The sequence below is a fragment of the Heloderma suspectum genome, chromosome 3 (genome assembly GCF_057233095.1).
Source record: "Heloderma suspectum isolate Gila_16-S chromosome 3, 16-S_ref, whole genome shotgun sequence".
Classification (NCBI taxonomy): domain Eukaryota; kingdom Metazoa; phylum Chordata; class Lepidosauria; order Squamata; family Helodermatidae; genus Heloderma; species Heloderma suspectum.
The window spans coordinates 4,141,565-4,164,762 of NC_139460.1; the positions used below are offsets into that span (position 1 = coordinate 4,141,565).

Here is a 23,198-nt window from a genome sequence, read left to right on the forward strand (position 1 = left end):
GTTGAATATCACCTAGCCAGGCAGACGAACCACCCACTAACAGTACCTCCATCTTGTCTGGATTGAGTTTCAGTTTATTGGCCCTCATCCAGTCCATTACCGTGCCCAGGCACTGATTCAGAACAGCCACTGCCTCACCTGGTTTTGATGAGAAAGAGAGGTAGAGCTGGGTGTCATCTGCATATTGATGGCACCTCAGCCCACACCTCCGGATAACCTCCCCCAGCGGTTTCATGTAGATGTTAAACAGCATGGGGGATAAAATAGAGCCCTGTGGAACCCCATGGCACAATTGCCATGGCACAGAGCAATAATCCCCCAGCACCACCTTCTGGAATCGGCCATCCAAGTAGGAGCGAAACCACTGTAGTGCAGTGCCTCCAACTCCTAACCCAGACAACCTATCTAGAAGGATACCATGGTCGATAGTATCGAAAGCCGCTGAGAGGTCCAGGAGAATCAACAGGGTCGCATTCCCCCTGTCCCTCTCTCGGCAGAGGTCATCCCACAGGGCGACCAAGGCAGTTTCCATTCCAAAACCAGGCCTGAAGCCCAATTGAAATGGATCTAGATAATCCGTTTCATTCAACAGTGCCTGGAGCTGTCCTACAACCACCCGCTCAAGCACCTTGCCCAGGAAGGGGATGTTGGCCACTGGCCTATAATTGTTAACATCCTCTGGGTCCAGGTTGGGCTTTTTCAGGAGTGGTCTAATTACTGCCTCTTTTAAAGCGGCAGGCACCACTCCCTCTCTCAAGGAGGAATTTACAACCTCCTGGACCCAGCCGGACAACCCCTCCTTGTTTGATTTAATAAGCCATGAAGGGCAAGGGTCAAGCACACAAGTGGTCGATCGGACTTGGCCAAGCGCCTTGTCCGCATCCTCAGGCCTCAGTAACTGAAGCTCATCCAATAAAATTGGGCCAGACGGTGCTCTGAACGCCTCTACCAATGGAACTGCATTAATGGCGGTGTCCAATTCATGACGAATCTGAGCGACTTTATCCTCAAAGTGCTGTGCAAACTTGTCACAGCGTGCTACCGAGGGTACCACCGTCTCTCTCCCTGGCCCAGAATGTAACAGGCCGCGCACCACTCGGAAAAGCTCCGCTGGACAACACTGAGAAGATGCAATGCTGGTGGAAAAGAACTGTCTCTTTGCCACCCTCATCGCCACAGAGTAGGCTCGATAGTGGGCTCTTACCTGTGTTCAGTCAGACTCAGCACGAGTTTTCCTCCACCTGCGTTCTAGCCATCTCCCCTCTTGCTTCATTGCCCTCAGCTCAGGTGTATACCAAGGAGCTGGCCGGGCTCTGCTCAGAGGGAGAGGGCACTTGGGCGCGATCGTGTCAACCGCCCGAGTCATCTCTGCATTCCACAGAGCGACCTGGGCTTCGACAGGAGCACCAGCCATACCAGCAGGAAAATCCCCCAGAGCCCTCTGGAATCCATCGGAATCCATTAATCTCCGGGGGCGGACCATTTTAATAAGTCCCCCACCCTTGCAGAGGGGAAAGGCCGCCAGGAGTCTAAACCTCAGCAGGAAGTGATCTGACCATGACAAAGGGACAGATGTTAATTCCTCCACTTTCAGATCACCATCCTCCTGCCCAGTCGAGAAAACCAGATCAAGCGTGTGTCCTTTTACATGCGTTGGGCCGATGACATGTTGGGACAGCCCCATGGTTGTCATGGCGGCCATGAAGTCCTGAGCCGCCCCGGATACAGCGGCCTCGGCATGGAAGTTGAGCTCCCCCAGGACCATCATCCTAGGGGTCCTCAACACCAAGTCTGAGACCACCTCCGTCAGCTCAGGCAGGGAGTCTGATGGGCAGCGGGGTGGGCGGTACACCAACAGAATCCCTAATCTGTCCTGGGTACCCAACACAAGGTACAAACACTCAAGATCTGCACTCGAATGAGCAGGAAGCCTGGAGAGGGAGATTGAATTCCTATAGACCATGGTAACCCCCCCTCCCCGACCCTCAAGTCGGTGTTGGTGCTGCACCGAGTACCCAGGAGGGCACAGCTGGGAGAGAGTGACCCCTCCCAGTTCCCCCACCCAGGTCTCAGTAATACATGCCAGGTCAGCCCCCTCATCCACAATCAAATCATGGATGAGGGAGATTTTATTTTGGGCTGACCTGGCATTCAGCAGCAGCACCACCAGACCCGAGGGCAGACTGGTAAGGCTGCCAGGAACCATCAGGTTGGGGGAAGAACCAGAAGAGGGGACAGCTGTAAGGTGTCTAGCCCCTCTTCTCCTCAGCTGGCCTGTTAATCCCCCAACGCCATACCTCCCCCTGCCTGTGACCACAGTTATGGTGGCACCTCCCCGACCCCCTGAGTTGCCCAATAGTCCTCCCAGGACTATTTTGAACTAATTGGTTGTTTCATGTCCGGTTTCTTACTGTTGCTTCTTGACCCTTGTACAGGTTTCTCAGGAGACAGGTAAGGTGGTCTGGTACTCCCATCTCTTTAAGAATTTGCCACAGTTTGTTGTGATCCACACAATCAAAGGCTTTAGCGTAGTCAATGAAGCAGAAATAGACGTTTTTCTGGAATTCTCTTGCTTTCTCCATGATCCAGCGAATCTTGGCGATTTGATCTCTAGTTCCTCTGCCTCTTCGAAACCCAGCTTGTACTTCCGGTAGTTCTCAGTTCACATGCTGCCTAGCTTGTAGGATTTTGAGCATCACCTTGCTGGCATGTGAAATAAGCGCAATTGTGTGGTAGTTTGAACACTCTTTGGCATCGCCCTTCTTTGGAACTGGAAAGTAAACTGACCTTTTCCAGTCTTGTGGCCACTGTTGAGTGTTCCAAATTTGTTGGCATATTGAGTGCAGCACTTTAACAGCATCATCTTTTAGGATTTTAAATAGCTCAGCTGGAATACGGTCATCTCCACTAGCTTTGTTGTTAGTAATACTTCCTAAGGCCCACTTGACTTCACTCTCTAGGATGTCCGGCTCAAGTTCAGTGACCGCACTATCATGGCTGTCAAGGACATTCAGATCTTTCCTGTATAGTTCTTCTGTGTATTCTTTCCACCTCTTCTTAATCTCATCTGCTTCTGTGAGGTCCCTGCCTTCTTTGTCCTTTATCATTCATGCTCGTCTTTGCACAAAACATTCTCTTGAGATCTCCGATTTCCTTGAAAAGATCTCTAGTCTTTCCCATTCTATTGTTTTCCTCGATTTCTTTGCATTGGTCATTTAAGAAGGCCTTCTTGTCTCTCCTTGCTATTCTCTGGAACTCTGCATTCAGTTGGATATATCTTCCCCTTTCTCCCTTGCTTTTCGCTTCCCTTCTTTCCTCAGCTACTTGTAAAGCCTCATCAGACAGCCACATGGCTTTCTTGCATTTCTTTTTCTTTGGGATGGATTGAGTTGCTGCCTCCTGAACAATGTTACGGACCTCTGTCCATAGTTCCTGAGGCACCCTGTCTATCAGGTCTAATCCCTTAAATCTATTCATCACCTCCACTGTATATTCATAAGGGATATGATTTAGGTCATACCTGAATGGTTTAGTGGTTTTCCCTACATTCTTCAATTTAAGCCGAAATTTTGCAATAGGAAGCTCATGATCTGAGCCACAGTCAGCTCCAGGTCTTGTTTTGACTGACTGTATGGAGCTTCTCCATCTTTGGCTGTGAAGTACATAATCAATCTGATTTCACTATTGACCATCTGGTGATGTCCATGTGTAGAGTCGCCTCTTGTGCTGTTGGAAAAGAGTGTTTGCTATGATCAGCGTGTTCTCTTGGCAAAACTCTATTAGCCTTTGTCCTGCTTCATTTGTACACCAAGGCCATGCTTGCCTGTTATCCCGGTGATTTCTTGATTTCCTACTTTAGCATTCCAGTCCCCTATGATGAAGAGGACATCTTTTTTTGGTGTTAGTTAGTTCTAGAAGGTGTTGTAGGTCTTCATAGAACCGCTCAACCTCAGCTTCTTCGGCCTCAGTGGTTGGGGCATAGACTTGAATTACTGTGATGTTGAATGGTTTGCCTTGGATTCGTACTGAGATCATTCTGCCGTTTTTGACATTGTACCCCAGTACTGCTTTTCCCACCCTTTTGTTGACTATGAGTGCTACTCCATTTCTTCTAAGGGATTCTTGCCCACAGTAGTAGATATAATGGTCACCTGAATTAAATTCGCCCATGCTTGTCCATCTTAGTTCGCCGATTCCCAAGATATTGATGTTCAATCATGCCATTTCATGTTTGACCACCTCCAGCTTACCTTGATTCACTGATCTTACATTCCAGGTTCCTAAACAATATTGTTCTTTACAGCATCGGATCTCCTTTTCACCACCAAACACATCCACAGCTGAGTGTCCTTTCGGCTTTGGCCCAGCCGCTTCACTCTTTCTGGCACTACTTGGAAATTCCCTCTGCTCTTCCTCAGTAGTATATTGGCCACCTTCCGACCTGAGGGGCTCATCTTCCGGCGTCATCTCTTTTAGCCTTGTGATACATTCCATGGGGTTTTCTTGGCAAGAATACTGGAGTGGGTTGCCATTTCCTTCTCCAGTGGACCACATTTTGTCAGAACTCTCTGCCATGACCTGTCCGTCTTGGGTGGCCCTGCACGGCATAGCTTATGGCTTCACTGAATTACGCAAGCCCCTTCACCACAACAAGGCAGTGATCCATGAAGGGGCTTGTAGAGGGAGCCACCATTAAAACCTCTGCATTGGCTGGGCAGAGCCAGAAGGGATGCTCTAGTATTGGGGAACATCCCTCTGAGGTCAGACCTCTGACCAAGATCTCATAGGGGTTTTCCAATCAATCCTGTGGTTCCTGGGATGCTGTCCAGGAACTGTAGAGCACAATCCTATGTTAAAAAATAAAGGGATAGCTAAGAGGAAAGAAGTGAATGAGGCACTAGGTGAAAAGCTACAGCATATATCAGAGTGAATGCATCTGCTAGAATCAAAGGGAATCAGAGTTATTTCAATTCATAATTTCCTATTTTCTCTTAAAATCAACATTTGTTCACTAAACCTGAGGATTCTATGGATAGTCTATACACACTGGGAGTGTGGGGTGTCAAGCCTAAGAGCCATTCACCAACATTTAGACATCCATGAGGGAGAAGACTTATCCATAACACACCATGGGTACATTGTGCCCCTTTTTCTGGCCAATGTGATCCGGAGCATGCACTGAGATGCTGAATGGGGATGTGTGAAATCATCTGTATTATTTCTGTCTGTTTTTCTGCCCTACTGAATAGGAACATTACTTAAGTGAGATGTTTATCAGCAAAAGCGCTATGTAATTTTCGCAAAGACAGGAGTTTCTGGGTGGTTGTTTGTTAATTTACACCTTAGTACGAGTGTATCATAGTAGGAATGGGTGAGAATTTGTTTCAGCTCGTTTTTGCTAAGATATTGCCAAAAATTGTGTATTTCATCATATCTGGATGGAAAGAACTTTAGATTTTAAAAAACTGACTGTGGGAGAAACCAAAATCGACAAATCTGTTCATCCAGGCCCAGGGCTGTGTGTGCCTAGCTCTTAAAAGTCTGGGCTTGAGTCCCTGTGTGTTCAGCTATGTTTTGGTGCTGAATGAGGGATGCCATCTCTTTTTTCTGTCGGGCTCATCATCTTTAGCAGCTGTATGGCAGGCAGGTACATCATGGTTCTTTCCATGGGAATAGCTGTACCTGTTGAATTTGGCCAGTGTAGATGAATGACAATTCTGTTTTATTCAGTTTTTGATAAGAATTAACCAAAACTGACAAATGTTTGGGATGGAAAGTACTTGAGATTTTTTTAAAAATTGAATGTATGAGAAAGCAAAACTGACAGATCTGTCCATCCCTACATCATAGCCAGGCTTTATGCAACATTGTTCTCCGTTCCAAATGCTAACTCCCTTGCTATTGCTTATTGTTGTCTCCACTATAGTAATGCCTAACTGGTTATTTCATATGGTCCTGGGCGGTCTACTGCTCATCAGCCACTGTTCTTTGCGATTGGCTTTATTGCACAACAAATGACTGGCTGTTTATTTTCTCCCTAGATCTGTGATAACTGATTAGAAACTTGCTGCTTTATTCAAGACACCGGTGTAGCTGTGAATATGCAGCTTCTGCCCTGAGAACTGTAAATGATGGCTAATTATTGCATCCCTAGTTCTGAGCCAGGGGATCCACCAGTGACCACAGTGTGAGAGGCTGCAAGAGCTTAAGTTCTGTGTTGACATGCCAAAGCACTTGCCCATTTCTCTTTTCAGTTGCACACCATAGCTTCCCTCTTGCTCTTGATGCAGCCACAAGAGGTGCAGACCCAGACTATTTTATAGACCAAGATTCCTTCCAGAAGGCGTGCGTCAACAAGGCTGTAATCCTCAGGGCCCTACTGTATATATTTTCCTGGTGGGTGTGTGAGCAGGGTTTGTGTGTCCTTTGTACCAAGAAAACCAGTTTCTATAGCAAGGAAGCCTCAACTGGCAGCCTGACTAAACTCCAATCCTATGGGCAAGGAGCCCAAATGATGAAGCACTACAATCTCAGATGCTCTATTCTGTCCAAAAATGGTTATTTATATAGCACTGTTGATACAAATACAGATTAGGCATATATCTGCATATATTTATTTTGAACAAGGGCCAGGAATTACAGAGGGAGAAAGGGGTATGGAAATTGGGAGATGATAGATAGATGATAGATGATAGATAGATAGATAGATAGATAGATAGATAGATAGATAGATAGATAGATAGATAGATTTGCAATCATCTGTGCAAGGCCCAGGTGAATATTAGCAGTTGGGACAGGAATGTAGGAAGCTGCCTTATCACACCATTGTTCCATCTAGCTCAACACTGTCTACACTGACTGGCACTGGCTCTCCAGGGTTTCAAACAGGAGTTTCTTCCAGCCCTACCTAGAGATGCCAGGGACATTCTGCCTTCAAAGCAGGTGCTCTACCACCAAGGTATGGTCCCTGCCTAGAATCTGAATCCCTAGATCCTGGCCAGTGCTCTGCTTTTCTGTGAAGCCTTCACAAATACATCCAGCATAATCCCAGGGTTTCATACACATGTCACCATGAAAACTAGAGACTTCCCTACCCCAAATAAAAGTTGTGTTTGCTCAGTTCTGTGATAGATGCCAGATGACACATCTGTGAGATACACACAGCCAATGCTATGGTATGATTTCAAACCTGCCAGTTCTGCTGCTTTCCTGGTGAACATAACTTGGTTGGAACCAACATTAGGTCTATCATATTTGCTAATTGCATCTTCCATTTCCTATATGTCAGCCCCATGCTGTACCTGCACAGTGGTAAAATGTCTGCAGCTCTACATTACTTCCTTTGGGTGTGTTTTTTTCAAGACCTGAGTTGTCTACATTTTATTTTAGACAGAGTTTCCTGGAACTAATGCACCATCCAGATACCTAGAGTATTTTGCTGTTTGCGACAACTCTATGGTAAGTTATGACGCCTGCACTCTTTGTGCTAGTTCTAATAGTTACATATGTATATGCTTGTATGCTCAACTATTTAGTAGTTTGCTTAAGAAGGAGAAATCTTCAGGTTGGAGTACAAATAATTCTCCTCATTGAGTTGTTGGTTACAAAAGTTAATATATTGTGTGGAGAGAATCTGATTACTTGTCTTGATAGCCACACTTTATGGAGAAACAGCTGCTCCCTGGAATGTTTGCTGTACCAATTGTTTCAACAGTATTTAAGACGATTGAGTCGGGGGGCATCAGTCTCTCCTGGCTGGATTCTCTCTGTGCTCTCTCCACTCCCTGCCCAAGTCACTAGCCATGCCAGTGCAAGAGAACTTAGCCAATTCAGCTAAGTGTGGACAGTACATAAAATGGACCCATTCATACAAATGATGTGTAACTCCTGTGAGACATGAGAGTGTTGCTTATCACCATTCACATCACAGAGAGTATTCAGGAGCTGTTTCTGAGATTTGTGCAACTGCTTTCCACTCTGTCAGTTGCAAAAAGCAACAGATGCCATTTCTTAGAGAAGAACTGACATTTCCCTGATACAAATATAGTACATCCCATGTCAGGAAAAAGTGCCATACCCACAACAGAAGTATGCCCTGGAAAGATGTCTGGGGCACATTCAACAAGTTGGTACTTTGTGCCAATAATATCTTGTCTGGAAAGGTGGATATGTGTGCTATGAAACTACCTAATACTCTTTACAGCTGCTGCATAAACTGGTCCTCCTTTGTTTCTTTTAGTATCAGCGGGAAAGGCGTAATGTAACTCGAGTGATACTGGCAGTGCTTCAAATTCTATCTGTCCTTCACCACGTAAGTATGTTATAGGAACTATTTTGACTAGTATTCTGTGCCCTGGGGTGGAAACTACCTTCTTAGTTAACAGTCTACAGGACGAAGTACATAGTACATGCAAATTCATGTCATTAAGCCTGATGTGTGGGGCTTTGAAAGAAAGAAAGAAAGAAAGAAAGAAAGAAAGAAAGAAAGAAAGAAAGAAAGGCAGGCAGGCAGGCAGGCAGGCAGGCAGGCAGGCAATCTTAGGAACCTGCAATTTGAGAGGACATGTGGAGGGTGGGGATCAGAGTTCTTAATCCTTACCTCACTGGGTGTATTTTGGCTTCAATTCCTCCAGCAGCTTCCCTCCTCCACAAGGTTCCAGATGCATATTTATTCTTGTAAATACCTGGTACCCTACAGGGGCAAAAGCAGCTTAGAAGAGGGGTTTTGAGTAGGAAAGATGGGTGGTGGGGAAGGGTTGCACAGCCCCACCGTCCTCCACTTTGAATTTTAGCCTCCCAAGGCTGTTTTTCCTTTAAAAAACACACACCCTGTCAGTGCTGAAGGGAAGATCACTCTGGCCCCATTCATTGGCTAGGGGACCAAGGGCCATTGGGAAGGAGGTTGCCCCCCTTCCTGAAGGACATCACAGCAAGGGGAAGACCAACGTGGCCCCATCCATTGGCCAGAGAAGAAGCAGCTACAGGGCGCTTGCTCCTTCCCCCTCTCTCGCCAACTGCTATTTGTCCTGGGTCTGCAGAGTCCCCTCTGGCCCTGTCCATTGGCAAGTGGGCAAAAGGCTGCTGGTGAGTTGTGTGTGTTTGGAGATTGGTTGTGAGCTTATTATTGAAATGGATGTAAACCATCTTGAGGGTCATTTGATCAAAAGGCAGTATATGCATCTTTTATACACATGAATAAATAACAAATCCCAGGCATGTACATGTAACATTTAGGCTGGTCCTAGATATGCAAGAGCATTCTTCTGAGGCTTCCTGCTCTTTCCGTCCTTCCTTTTGGAAGGGTGCTAGTAAGGGCAGTGGAGAGTTAGCATGCAGTCCGGTGCCACATTAAATTCACCACCTGACACAGCTAACTGACATTAGGCAGGAACAATTTAGCCTTGTTTTCTGCAACAGCAACACACCCTCTCTCTGCAGGGTCACCTAGCAAGCTGCTTTTGAAACTGAGGGGGAATTCCAGATGCAATGGGGTCATCCAAAAATTCCATTGGGCTAGCACAAGTCTCTTCCCTCAGCCAAAGAAGATCTTTGGATCCAAGCCATTATTATGGTTGTCGTTGTAGGCTTGTAGAAATATGCTGCCCTAGGCACAGGAGCAAGATTGGGTAAAGGCCTGCTTCCTTCTGCAGCAGAGATAAAGACTATGACCTGATACTACATACACTTAACTAGTAATGTTCTGACTCACATGGCAGATGACTGGGCATGCATCCCTCTGCCGCCTTCTCTGTACACATAATGTAAGATGAGATGGATGCTCCGTATGGAGGGCTGTAGATTTATAACTCAGACTTGGCACATTTTGTTCCTGTCTGCTTTTTTTGAAGCGGAAGAATCTCACACATCAGATATCTGGGCATATGGGCCTCTATGTGGACTGCCTGCCTCACATGTTAAATTTTGTTCATGAGGAAAGAGGGAAAGAGGGGTATGGAGATCCTAGGTCAAAAGAAGGGTTCAGGGACCCACGAAAGCACCCCCCCATCTCTCTACATTTCAGCCACTGTCGCCACCTGATAATTCAGGGTATCAGGACCCCATTAAGAAAGGACTCCAACATAAGCCCCATCTTCAGACACTTAAAAAGGAGCCCTCTTTAAAGCAAGGGGTTGAAACTAGGGCTGTGCACTGCTTCGGTCCAAAGCCCAAATAATGAGTTGAAGCGGGCTGATTCAGAGGTGCTTCGGCGTGATATGAGGCAGATCAGAACAGCACTGAGGTGCCCCGAAGCGACATAGGTCACCTACGAGGCGCCACGGTCTGCCTCATGTATTCGGAGCTATTCTTATGCTTTCTGAGCAGCCCAAACAGGCTGTCTCCAAACTGTATCAACTTGTGAAAGATCAGGTGGAGGGGGAGGAGGGGGGAAGGGGAGAGGAGGCAGAGACACTAAATGTATCAGTTTGAGAGAGCTGGCTGGTGGGAGGGGCAGAAGACGAAGGGGGAGAGGGGAGAGAAGGCAGAGGAGGAGGAGGAGGAGGAGAAAGAGGGAGTGAGCTTTGCTGTGAGTCAGCCTCTGTTTGCTCCTTGTGAGAGAGGTGGTGTTATTGTTGTTTATTCGGTCAGTCGCTTCCGACTCTTCGTGACTTCATGGACCAGCCCACGCCAGAGCTTCCTGTCGGCCGTCACCACCCCCAGCTCCCCCAAGGTCGAATCTGTCACCTCCAGAATATCATCCATCCATCTTGCCCTTGGTCGGCCCCTCTTCCTTTGGTCTTCCACTTTCCCTAGCGTCAGCATCTTTGCCAGGGTATCCTGTCTTCTCATTATGTGGCCACAGTACTTCAGTTTTGCCTTTAATATCCTTCCCTCAAGTGAGCAGTCTGGCTTTATTTCCTGGAGTATGGACTGGTTTGTTCTTCTTGCAGTCCAAGGCACTCTCAGAATTTTCCTCCAGCAGGACTAGAAGCTAGATCAGTGGTCTCCAAAGTGGGGTGCACGATCCATTGCGTGAGCTGCCTGATAATTGAGCAGCCTCCCACTGCCCTGACAAGCTGCCATTGTGTGCAGTGATGGTGGTGGCGGTGGTGGTGGCAGGATGGGATGGGAGCTGAGAGGGAAGCTCCATGGCATTTCTCTCTCAGCTCCAGTCCTATTCTGCGGAAGGACAACAGGAAGGAAATTAACCCTTCCCACTCTCATTTGGCAGAATAAAGCTGAGAAGAAAGCGCGTGCTATGACAGCTGTGTTAGTGTCTCCCCACCTCACCCTTCTGTAATAGGTTTACTGTTCATTCTTGCTTGTTCATTTAACAATCCAGAAATTTTCACTGTAGTTGCTTATCTCCCCCCACCTTTTTCAGTTCTCTTTCAACCATGAGTTTGCCCTTCCTTTGATTCTGTCTAGATTTTTGATTGATAGATAGATAGATAGAACTTTCCTTTCCTTGTTCTTGGCTCCCCTCCACCACCACCCTTCTCAATTCCTGTATTCCTTCCTTCCCTTCCCATTTTTTATCTCTTTTCCCTAATTTTTTTTTAATTTAAAAAACCCTTTCTCTTCTGTTAGGATTATCATTAGTTCCCCACCACCACCACCACCTTGCTTGTAGTTCAGTGTTTGCTTTTCTTTTGCTCATGTGTATGTGTGTGTGCACATGCGTGCGTGCGCGTGTTTGTGCTGTGTGAGCAAGCAGTGTGTGTCAAACGGCTACACACAGTCCACATTTCCAAAAACAGTGGGCAAACCACTACACACATTAACAGCTATTATTTAAATAATATAATACTACACTGTATGTTGCAAAGCAAACAAGCCCACTATGAGGCATCTTCAGGGTCTTGGCAGGGGCAGAGGTGGGCGAGGTGCTACTGTGCCCTCCTGGCAGGGTTGCTGTATTGCTTCCTGCCTCTGTCAGTCCAGCAGACAACTGTCATTGCTCTTCGTTCAGGTCAATGTGTCCACCTGGCAGAGTTGCTGTCTTTGTATGCTTCCTGCTTACCAGCCAGTGTTTTCCCAGGCAATTCAGCCAAAGTAGGGGTGTCACCAGCATCCATCCAGGGGGTGTAGTCCGACGAACTCCCCCCTTCTTGGCTCCCTGGACTCAGCTCACCAAGCCCCCACCCATTGAGCTGTTGAGGATTACAGTGCCACCCGTGAGTGCCCCCAGCCAAGTCGCAAATGGCAACGTCCTATTTTTCATAAATCTTACGCACAATGGCCAGCAATTTCCAGCTGGCCATTGTGCGCAAGATTCAATTTTTTAAAAAAGTTGCTGCGGGAGCATGGCTTGGGGTGTGGGGGGGTGATCCTTTCTCCCCTCCCATCCCAGCTCCTGTGAAGCTAGCGGCTTGATGGGAGGAGGGAGACAAGAGGGAAGCCCCTCTCACTTTCCTCCTCCTGACAAACTGCTGCCCACACATGTAGCTGGACCAGGATTGGAGGAGGAGACAGGAACTCACCTCTCTCCTTCCCTCATCCCAGCTACGCTAGCCCTGGCTGTGCCGAGGCCTTTCTTTCCCGTGCCTTGCCCTTGACAACCAGTGTGAGGAAGAAGGGCCTTGGCTGCACCCCAGAGCTCTCACCCTGGCCACCTCTAGTGTAGGCCAGGGCGAGAGTGCTGGGGGCTGGTTGCTGAGGCCCCTCTTCCCAGGGCTGAGCCTTTGACTGCCAGTGTGAGGAAGTAGGGTGATGACGGCCCCTCAGCACTCTTGCCCTGGCCTCCTCTAGAGTAAGCCAGGACAAGAGCGCTGGGGGCTGGCTGCGCTGAGGACTCGGCAGTCAAGCCCTTGTGTGCATAAAGAATAAGGGCTTGACTGGAGTCCTTGCTTGGCGCCTCTGCAAGCGGCTGGGAACAGTACAGACTTGGCCTTGGCTGGCACCCTGGCCGCTAGCCGTCCCCTGCTTGCAAGGAGGAGATGGCTAGCGCTGGGGTGTGCATCACACCTCCTCCTCCTCCTGCCTGGGCGATTCAAAGTGCTTTTCATGTATAAGTCCATGTGCACATAGACTTGTGACTGCCATGTTTTTTAAAAACATGGTGATCGCGGCGGAAGAGGATACCCAGCGGATGGGCCTGGGCAAGTTGCGGGCCACTCTCCAGGCAGGGGAGGGGGTCAAGCACAGTTCAGGGACTGGCAAGCGGGGGCTGGGTGGGCATCCGGAGAACCCAGATGGGGGTGGGCTCTCACATCCCTAAGCCAAAGAGACCCTGAGATTATTGACTGTGAATAGGAAAGTAGTACTGTTTGCACTTCAAAGAAAACTACAGCACAGTTTAGGGATAATGACCTCCTCACTGCTTCAACACCTAACTTGATTATCCCTTTATAAATTCTGGTTGGAGTTCCTGAGAACATCACACTTTTTCTGTGCCTAGCACAAAAATCACTGTGGGCTAAACTGTCTGAAATTTGGCAGATGGGATGCCCTCCAGGGGAGCTGTTCCAAGTGGTCCAGAGCCTGGTCGGCTTCCGCTGTGCATTAAAAACGTGGTTGTTCAGGCAGGCATTTGGGGTGGGTTAGGGTATTTTAGAAAATGTGTTTATTGTAGAATATTATTGTTTTAAACTGTTTTATTATATGCTTGTACATCGCCCAGAGTGGCTGGGTGACCAGCCAGATGAGTGATTAATAAATTTAATAAATAAATAAATAAATATTCTCCCCAGCTTTCATTCACTTCTGTGCAACCAGTGAAAAGTTATAGTTCTCTGCTTTGAGAGATTTCCTTGAAAAAATTAAATTTCACTGGTGCTTAGCACAAAAACTACAGGGCCAAATTGTCTGAGATTTGGCAGGTTGGATGCCCTCCAGGGGGCTCAGAGTTCCTCAAATTTCATGCATTTATCATGAAAACTGAAAAAGTTATGGCTGTTTGTTTTTTCCCATGCAAGTCTCTGGGAAAACACCCACAATGAGTGATTCGGATGTCCAAATTTCACTTTGGATTTGGATCCAAGTCAAAGCAGATGGGGTCCGAATCAGTCTGAAGCGAAGCCAGGCCGCTTCGGAAGGTCTGGAGTGGCATCCGAAGTGAAGCAGGGGGTCTGTGCACAGCCCTAGTTGAAACCTCCTGATAATGTCACCTTGTGGTATCATTAATAAAATTTGACTGCATAATGAGCTCAAAGCACAGACAGAAATAGCAGAAGTAAAACATGTATTAAAGGGAATTGGGGATTGTTGTTGTTGTTGTTCAGTCGTTTAGTCGTGTCCGACTTTGTGACCCCATGGACCATAGCACGCCAGGCCTTCCTGTCCTCCGCTCCCTCCCGGAGCGTGCTGAAGTTCATGTTCATTGCATCGGTGATGCTATCTAGCCATCTCATCCTCTGCCGTCCCCTCCTCCTTTTGCCTTCAGTCTTTCCCAGCATCAGGGTCTTTTCCAGAGAATTTTCTCTTCACATTAGGTGGCCAAAATATTTGAGCTTCAGCTTCAGTATCTGTCCTTCCAGTGAGCAGTCAGGGTTGATTTCCTTTAGGATGGACTGATTTGACCTCCTTGCAGTCCAGGGGAGTCGTAAGAGTCTTCTCCAGCACCACAGTTCGAAAGCATCAATTCTTCGGCGCTCAGCATTCCTTAGAGTCCAGCTCTCACAGCCATACGTTACTACTGGGAAAGCCATAGCTTTGATTAGACGGACCTTTGTCGGCAAGGTGATGTCTCTGCTTCTTCCTATGCTGTCTAGGTATGCCATAGCCTTTGTCCCAAGGAGCAAGTGTCTTTTAATTTCATGGCTACAGTCACGGTCTGCGGTGATCTTGGAGCCCAAGAAAAAAAAATCTGTCACTGCTTCCATTTCTTTCCCTTCTATATGCCAGGAAGTGATGGGGCCAGATGCCATGATCTTCGTTTTTTTAATGTGGAGTTTCAAACCAGCTTTTGCACTCTCCACTTTCACCCTCAACAAGAGGCTCTTTAGATCCTCTTCGCTTTCTGCCATTAGGGTGGTATCATCTGCGTATCTTGAGGTTGTTGATAATTCTCCCGGCAATCTTAATTCCAACTTGTGGTTTATCCAACCCGGCATTTCTCATGATGTACTCTGCATATAAATTAAATAAGCAGGGCGACAATATACAGCCTTGTCGTACTCCTTTCCCAATTTTGAACCAATTGGTTGTTTCATGTCCGGTTTCTTACTGTTGCTTCTTGACCCTTGTACAGGTTTCTCAGGAGACAGGTAAGGTGGTCTGGTACTCCCATCTGTTTAAGAATTTGCCACAGTTTGTTGTGATCCATACAATCAAAGGCTTTAGCGTAGTCAATGAAGCAGAAATAGACGTTTTTCAGGAATTCTCTTGCTTTCTCCATGATCCAGCGAATCTTGGCGATTTGATCTCTAGTTCCTCTGCCTCTTCGAAACCCAGCTTGTACTTCCGGTAGTTCTCGGTTCACATGCTGCTGGAGCCTAGCTTGTAGGATTTTGAGCATCACCTTGCTATCATGTGAAATGAGCGCAATTGTGTGGTAGTTTGAACACTCTTTGGCATTGCCCTTCTTTGGAACTGGAAAGTAAACTGACCTTTTCCAGTCTTGTGGCCATTGTTGAGTGTTCCAAATTTGTTGGCATATTGAGTGCAGCACTTTAACAGCATCATCTTTTAGGATTTTCAATAGCTCAGCTGGAATACTGTCATCTCCACTAGCTTTGTTGTTAGTAATATTTCCTAAGGCCCACTTGACTTCACTCTCTAGGATGTCCGGCTCAAGTTCAGTGACCGCACTATCATGGCTGTCAAGGACATTCAGATCTTTCCTGTATAGTTCTTCTGTGTATTCTTTCCACCTCTTCTTAATCTCATCTGCTTCTGTTAGGTCCCTGCCTTCTTTGTCCTTTATCATTCATGCCCGTCTTTGCACAAAACATTCCCTTGAGATCTCCGATTTCCTTGAAAAGCTCTCTAGTCTTTCCCATTCTATTGTTTTCCTCGATTTCTTTGCATTGGTCATTTAAGAAGGCCTTCTTGTCTCTCCTTGCTATTCTCTGGAACTCTGCATTCAGTTGGATATATCTTCCCCTATCTCCCTTGCTTTTCGCTTCCCTTCTTTCCTCAGCTACTTGTAAAGCCTCATCAGACAGCCACTTGGCTTTCTTGCATTTCTTTTTCTTTGGGATGGATTGAGTTGCTGCCTCCTGAACAATGTTACGGACCTCTGTCCATAGTTCCTGAGGCACCCTGTCTATCAGGTCTAATCCCTGAAATCTATTCCTCACCTCCACTGTATATTCATAAGGGATATGATTTAGGTCATACCTGAATGGTTTAGTGGTTTTCCCTACATTCTTCAATTTAAGCCGAAATTTTGCAATAGGAAGCTCATGATCTGAGCCACAGTCAGCTCCAGGTCTTGTTTTTACTGACTGTATGGAGCTTCTCCATCTTTGGCTGTGAAGTACATAATCAATCTGATTTCAATATTGACCATCTGGTGATGTCCATGTGTAGAGTCGCCTCTTGTGCTGTTGGAAAAGAGTGTTTGCTATGATCAGCGTGTTCTCTTAGCAAAACTCTATTAGCCTTTGTCCTGCTTCATTTGTACACCAAGGCCATGCTTGCCTGTTATCCCGGTGATTTCTTGACTTCCTACTTTAGCATTCCTGTCCCCTATGATGAAAAGGACATCTTTTTTTGGTGTTAGTTCTAGAAGGTGTTGTAGGTCTTCATAGAACCGCTCAACCTCAGCTTCTTCAGCCTCAGTGGTTGGGGCATAGACTTGAATTACTGTGATGTTGAATGGTTTGCCTTGGATTCGTACTGAGATCATTCTGTCATTTTTGACATTGTACCCCAGTACTGCTTTTCCCACCCTTTTGTTGACTATGAGTGCTACTCCATTTCTTCTAAGGGATTCTTGCCCACAGTAGTAGATATGATGGTCACCTGAATTAAATTCGCCCATGCTTGTCCATTTTAGTTTGCTGATTCCCAAGATGTCGATGTTCAATCTTGCCATTTCATGTTTGACCACCTCCAGCTTACCTTGATTCACTGATCTTACATTCCAGGTTCCTAAGCAATATTGTTCTTTACAGCATCGGACTTTCTTTTCACCACCAGACACATCCACAGCTGAGTGTCCTTTCAGCTTTGGCCAAGCCGCTTCATTCTTTCTGGCACTACTTGGAAATACCCTCTGCTCTTCCCCAGTAGTATATTGGCCACCTTCCAACCTGAGGGGCTCATCTTCCGGCGTCATCTCTTTTAGCCTTGTGATACGTTCCATGGGGTTTTCTTGGCAAGAATACTGGAGTAGGTTGCCATTTCCTTCTCCAGTGGACCACATTTTGTCAGAACTCTCTGCCATGACCTGTCTGTATTGGGTGGCCCTGCACGGCATAGCTTCACTGAGTTACGCAAGCCCTTTCGCCACAACAAGGCAGGGATTACAGGCTTTTAAAAGATATCTACACGTTTCTAGCTTAATACTGTCTGGGCCCAATCTACACAGCCGATTTAGTGCAGGGCAACAGCACATCAGGGCCGTTCACAACAGATGACGCTGTCACCAATTTGCAGCAGCCCCGCAGCTTCCCTCTGGAAAAGGTGCATTTTCGGAAAGTCCTTTTCGTGAGTCTTTTTTCTTAAACGCAGCTCCAGCGCAGTTCTGCTGCAGTGTACCCTGTCTCCCTGCATTAAATCCTCAGCATGCCTGATTCTGTGACCTGGCTGTGACCTGGCCAAGGGGTGGGGCAGCCCCCCTTCCCCTCGCCCATTCCCTGTTTTTCCCCGTTCACAGTAGGGCTGCTTTCCCTCTCACAATATCTTGCCTCTTCTTCCCAGTCACAGTATCGAAGTATTGAAACAGTATTGTTTCAAGCATCCACAATAGCACAGTAGCCGCTTCACTCATGCACAGATTGTAGCCTGTTTCAATTCACAACATCCCAATGGTGGATGAAGTTTATTTATTTATTTATTTATTACATTTCTATCCCGCCTTTTTTCCACCTTAAGGAACCCAAGGCGGCGTACATAGTCCTCCTCCTCCAGTTCATCTGGGAGAGTGGGTTTTAGGTAGTGTATACTCTGCTTTTCTTGCTTCATATGCCACTGATGAACCAAAGCAATTTCATTAAAATCTGGATATAGCCAGAAAGCGCTTCTCATTCTGTTCCCATGTAGATTGGGCCCTGGTGTTGGTGTGGCTAGTAGGAAGCCTCCGTTCTTAGTTGAAAAAGAAGATCAACCCATCCTTAAATGGCAAAAAGGGGGTTCAGACATACCTGGCATATAGAGGAGAAAGGAAAGTGAGGGCTTCATCTTCCTATAGTCTTCTGAGGCATCCCTATTCCAGAGGAACAAAAGAACTTACCTGGCCATAAGTCACCCTTGAGGTTTCTCTCTAAGGAGAAAACTCACTAACAGAACAAGTCCCATTGCTGTTATACCAAAACCAGATATCCTTGAAAGAATGGAGATCGGGAATAGGCTTATTTTATTATGAAGCATCGGAGCATTATACTTGGAAGCTCCAGGAATGCAGACAATGGCACTGGGCAATCAAGGGAAAGAGGCAAAACTTCCTCAGCCATTATGAACTGGTCAGCCCATAGGAGAACAAAGAGCAGGATTTGGAGAGGTGTCTGCCAGAAGTTGTTGTTGTTCAGTCGTTAAGTCGTGTCCGAATCTTCATGACCCCATGGACCATAGCACGCCAGGCCTTCCTGTCCTCCACTCCCTCCTGGAGTGTGCTCAAGTTCATATTCATTGCATCGGTGATGCTATCTAGCCATCTCATCCTCTGCCGCCCCCTTCTCCTTTTGCCTTCAGTCTTTCCCAGCATCAGGGTCTTTTCCAGTGACTTTTCTCTTCGCATTTGTTGTTCAGTCGTTCAGTTGTGTCCAACTCTTCGTGACCCCATGGACCATAGCACGCCAGGCCTTCCTGTCCTGCGCTCTCTCCCGGAGTGTGCTCAAGTTCATATTCATTGCATCGGTGATACTATCTAGCCATCTCATCCTCTGCCGTCCCCTTCTCCTTTTGCCTTCAGTCTTTCCCAGCATCAGGGTCTTTTCCAGAGAGTTTTCTCTTTGCATTAGCTGGCCAAAATATTTGAGCTTCAGCTTCAGTATCTGTCCTTCCAATGAGCACTCAGGGTTGATTTCCTTTAGGATGGATTGATTTGACCTCCTTGCAGTCCAGGGGACTCGTAAGAGTCTTCTCCAGCACCACAGTTCGAAAGCATCAATTCTTCGGTGCTCAGCCTTCCTTAGAGTCCAGCTCTCACAACCATACATTACTACTGGGAAAACCATAGCTTTGATTAGACGGACATTTGTCGGCAAGGTGATGTCTCTGCTTCTTCCTATGCTGTCTAGATTTGCCATAGTTTTCCTCCCAAGGAGCAAGTGTCTTTTAATTTCATGGCTACAGTCACGGTCTGCGGTGATCTTGGAGCCCAAGAAAGTAAAATCTGTCACTGCTTCCATTTCTTCCCCTTCTATATGCCAGGAAGTGATGGGGCCAGATGCCATGATCTTCGTTTTTTTAATGTGGAGTTTCAAACCAGCTTTTGCACTCTCCACTTTCACCCTCAACAAGAGGCTCTTTAGATCCTCTTCGCTTTCTGCCATTAGGGTGGTATCATCTGCATATCGGAGGTTGTTGATAATTCTCCCAGCAATCTTAATTCCGACCTGTGATTCATCCAACCCGGCGTTTCTCATGATGTACTCTGCATATAAGTTAAATAAGCAGGGTGACAATATGCAGCCTTGTCATACTCCTTTCCCAACTCTTAAAGAGATGGGAGTACCAGACCACCTTACCTGTCTCCTGAGAAACCTGTACGAGGGTCAAGAAGCAACAGTAAGAACCAGACATGGAACAACCGAGTGGTTCAAAATTCTCAGCCATTTTGGGAACACTACGCCAACTATTTTTCAGAATCCTGAACAACAACAACAACAACAAATATTCCCTCTGAAGAATCTGGTCACAGCTGGACAGTCCTCCTGGACCTGACATTACTCATGGATGGACAGGTATTGGATGTGGCCTAGGGCACCCTTGCACAGCTTTAGCTAGTGTTGTCATGGTTTTGGGAATTTGCCAGAGTTTGTTGTGATTCACACAATCAAAGGCTTTAGCATAGTCAATGAAGCAGAAATAGACGCTTTTCTGGAATTCTCTTGCTTTCTCCATGATTCGCTGGTCTGCCAGGAGACAGACTACCAATTTATGCAGGGGAGAGCTGTGACTACAAGCACACAAGTCTGAGTGAGTGGCTGTTTTGAAATGAAGCTCGGGTCAAAACAGAGTCTTTTGACCAAACTTTTAAAAGATGCAGCTTAGGTTCTTCACAAAGGCATAAACAGGAAATAGACGGAAATGCATGTTTAGAGTTAGGTTATGTTACCCAATTTCCACTTTGGCTATGGTTGCCAAAGTTCATTTTCCTAAGCTCCAACTTATATTAGGTCCACAAATTATGGAAGTACTTAACAGCACCTAAGGAAAGGATTTTGGAGAGTTGTCTGCCAGTGGCAGACCAAGCCAGTTTGGTCTGAAGAGAGAGCACTACTCAGTGGCAGAGCACAGGCTTTGCATGGAGAAGGTCCCCGGTTCAATCCCCAGCATCTCCAAGTAGGTCTGGGAAAGACTCAAAGCCTGGAGACTTGCTGCAGTCAGAGAAGCCAATGGACGGGCCCATGGTCTGACCTGGAATAAGGCAGCTTCCTCGATTCCTAAATAGTGATCACTTACATAGCACAGCAATAGTAACAAGGATGTAACAACAATGGCAATAGGGATGTAGCAACTGACAGGGCCCTACCAGCTTCAGGAGCTTTCCATTCCTCTTTTCCCAGCCAGTTGACTGTTTCTCACCTTCTTCCTTCTGCAGCTCCCCAAACAACCTTTCTGGGTCACATTGTCCCACCAGAGTGGGTGAGGCCACCCCACTGCTGGCATTTGGCTCCAACATGATTGCCCAGACCCCATATTCTCTCTCTCTCTCTCTCTCTCTCTCTCTCTCTCTCTCACTCACACACACACACACACACACACACACCTCATACACACATGCACACACACCACCCCTCTCCCACTGCAATCAAGTTTTTTAAAGCCTCCATTGGTGGAAACTGAGGCTTCTAAAAAAGCCTAAATACAATGGGAGGGGTGATGGGGATGTCACGGGGTGGGGGAGGGTTAGCCTTTCCCTCCCCATCAGTGCCTCCTATGATGCAACTAGGCTTTAAAAAGCCTCATTTGTCATGGAGGCTTTTTGAAAGCCTCACTTGCAGCATGGAACAGAGGAGGGGAATCCCTTACCTCTGATCTCTTAAAAAAAACTTTTTAAAAGCCTAAATGCAGTGGGAGATAGGTGTTTTCAGGGGGGTGTTGCAGGGTTGGGGAGGGAAACCCTTCCCTCCCCAGCAGTGATACCCTCCCCTCCCCAGCAGTGATACCCTCCCCCAAAAGAGAAGGGCAAGGCTTTGCGGGGACCTCCCACAGGCTGCATATGGCTCATGGGCCGAAGGTTCCTAATCCCCGACCTAAGAGCAATCTCTATTCTTCATGGTGTTCATTGCCAGTCCCATGGCAATGAACACCATGACTTGTGTTCTGACTTGTCACCTCACTCAAGTAAATTGTTACTTCAGTCCTTCAAATCTGAAGTGCAGGTGGTTAATTATCACTACAAGATTGCATTCCAGGTACCTATTGGTCACTAGCAATCACACACAAAGTCCATGCCCACCGAATTTTGCCCTTTTTCAAAAGAAGGTTTGCTTTTTATTTTTTAAAAGGTTATCTTATTCTAAGGAAACCAAATGTGGGTAAAGAACGCCTGCATCCCTGGAGTTTTCAGCCACTCAGAGAACTGGGGTGCAGATGGGCGTAGCTTTACTTCCCAGGAGAAGAACCTGTCTGCTGTATTGCGTGTGTATTCATGTAGCCCCTTGAAAGAGAGAGCAAAAATATGAAGAACTTTCAATGCCCTGCCCGCAAATGAGTATGTGTAATAATGATAATGATGGGAATCATTAATAATTAACAATTTTATCACACTTTCAAGTGTTCAAAGTGCTTCATGCATGTATTATTTCATTCACTTCTCATTTATTACATTTCTGTATTGCCCAATAGTCAAAGCACGTACAGTCACTTTATGCCCACTGGGGAACAGCTGCTTCTCCTCTGGCCAGTGCCACTGCTGCTACTGTAGACTAGGTGGAAAACCACCATCACCTTCATGAGCAATATCTATTTGCAGTCCTCACCCTGTAAGATCAGCGTGTGTACAAGTATTATATTAATAAATATATAATATTATAAACACTAATTGCTATATTTTATAAGTAGATTTTTTTGTTTTTGTTTTCAGATATATGACGACATAGGCCTTCACGTTGTTTTGACAGGAATGGAGTTGTGGACACAGCAAGATAACCTAATAATTAATTATATGCTTGATAATAGTTTGGAAGCATTTCACAACTATGCTACTTCTGAGCTTCAGCATCAGACCCATTTTGACCATGCCTCTTTATTCACGTGTGACTCTTTCATTTTTTTGCTGAAAGTGTTTGATTTCTCTGTTCTCACCTACTGCTGCTATTAACATCATACCTTTTCTAAAATGATGAAATGCTGGGCCCCTTCTGTTCCTCTGTGTGATCTTGGTGTGTTCACACTGGAGCAATCCAAGGTGTTTCATGTATCCAAAACCTGGCCTTTATAGCATAATAGTGTTGGAAGGGATTTCAGTAAGTCTGGTCTCTACTGTAGGAAGCAGAAATTGTAACTAAAGCATCTTTGTAAATAAATAACCTTCATAAGAAAAAGGGACTCGGGGGTGGGGGCTGTCCATCCTCATGGATCAACCACCTTGACTATTATTTGGTAGAAAAGTGGGTTACACAATCAATCAATCTATGCCTATTGGGGAACAGCTGTTTTTCCACTGGCCAGTGCCACTGCTGCTGCTGTAGTCTAGGTGGGAAACCACAGTCACCTTTATGAGCAATATCTGGATGCCTGTGGCAAGATATTAAGAGGCACAGCAGTGACCTTGCCCAATGGTTTCTAGATGGAACAGCCTGTAACTGGATGATCATTAAGGTTTCAATGGATAATGCCCATTTCTCAATTACCCAGGGTGAGGCTAATCCATTGCACTCCGGGTGTGCTGACCCCTGTGATTTCCCCAAATGCGGGAAACTCGACTGCATAGTTTGTGTTCAGCACAACACCTCCACCCCACCCCACCCCACCCCATTATG

At 46.5% G+C, this 23,198-nt stretch overlaps 1 protein-coding gene across 5 annotated transcripts in view; it reads left to right on the forward strand.

Annotated features, from left to right (window-relative positions):
• The window catches only part of LOC146349253 (disintegrin and metalloproteinase domain-containing protein 29-like), a 76,573-nt gene that overhangs the window by 11,243 nt on the left and 42,132 nt on the right, over positions 1-23,198 (forward strand). For 4 of the 5 annotated variants that reach the window (XR_014788790.1, XM_084841576.1, XM_084841575.1 and 1 more), the window contains 3 exons: positions 7,390-7,458; positions 8,240-8,311; positions 22,301-22,470. Coding sequence is in view for 3 of the 5 variants with exons in the window: in XM_084841576.1 (XP_084697702.1) it covers positions 7,390-7,458; positions 8,240-8,311; positions 22,301-22,470 (311 nt within the window). In the remaining 2 variants the exon portion in view is untranslated. The remainder of the gene's footprint in view (positions 1-7,389; positions 7,459-8,239; positions 8,312-22,300; positions 22,471-23,198) is intronic. The other variant, XR_014788791.1, reaches the window with a different exon arrangement.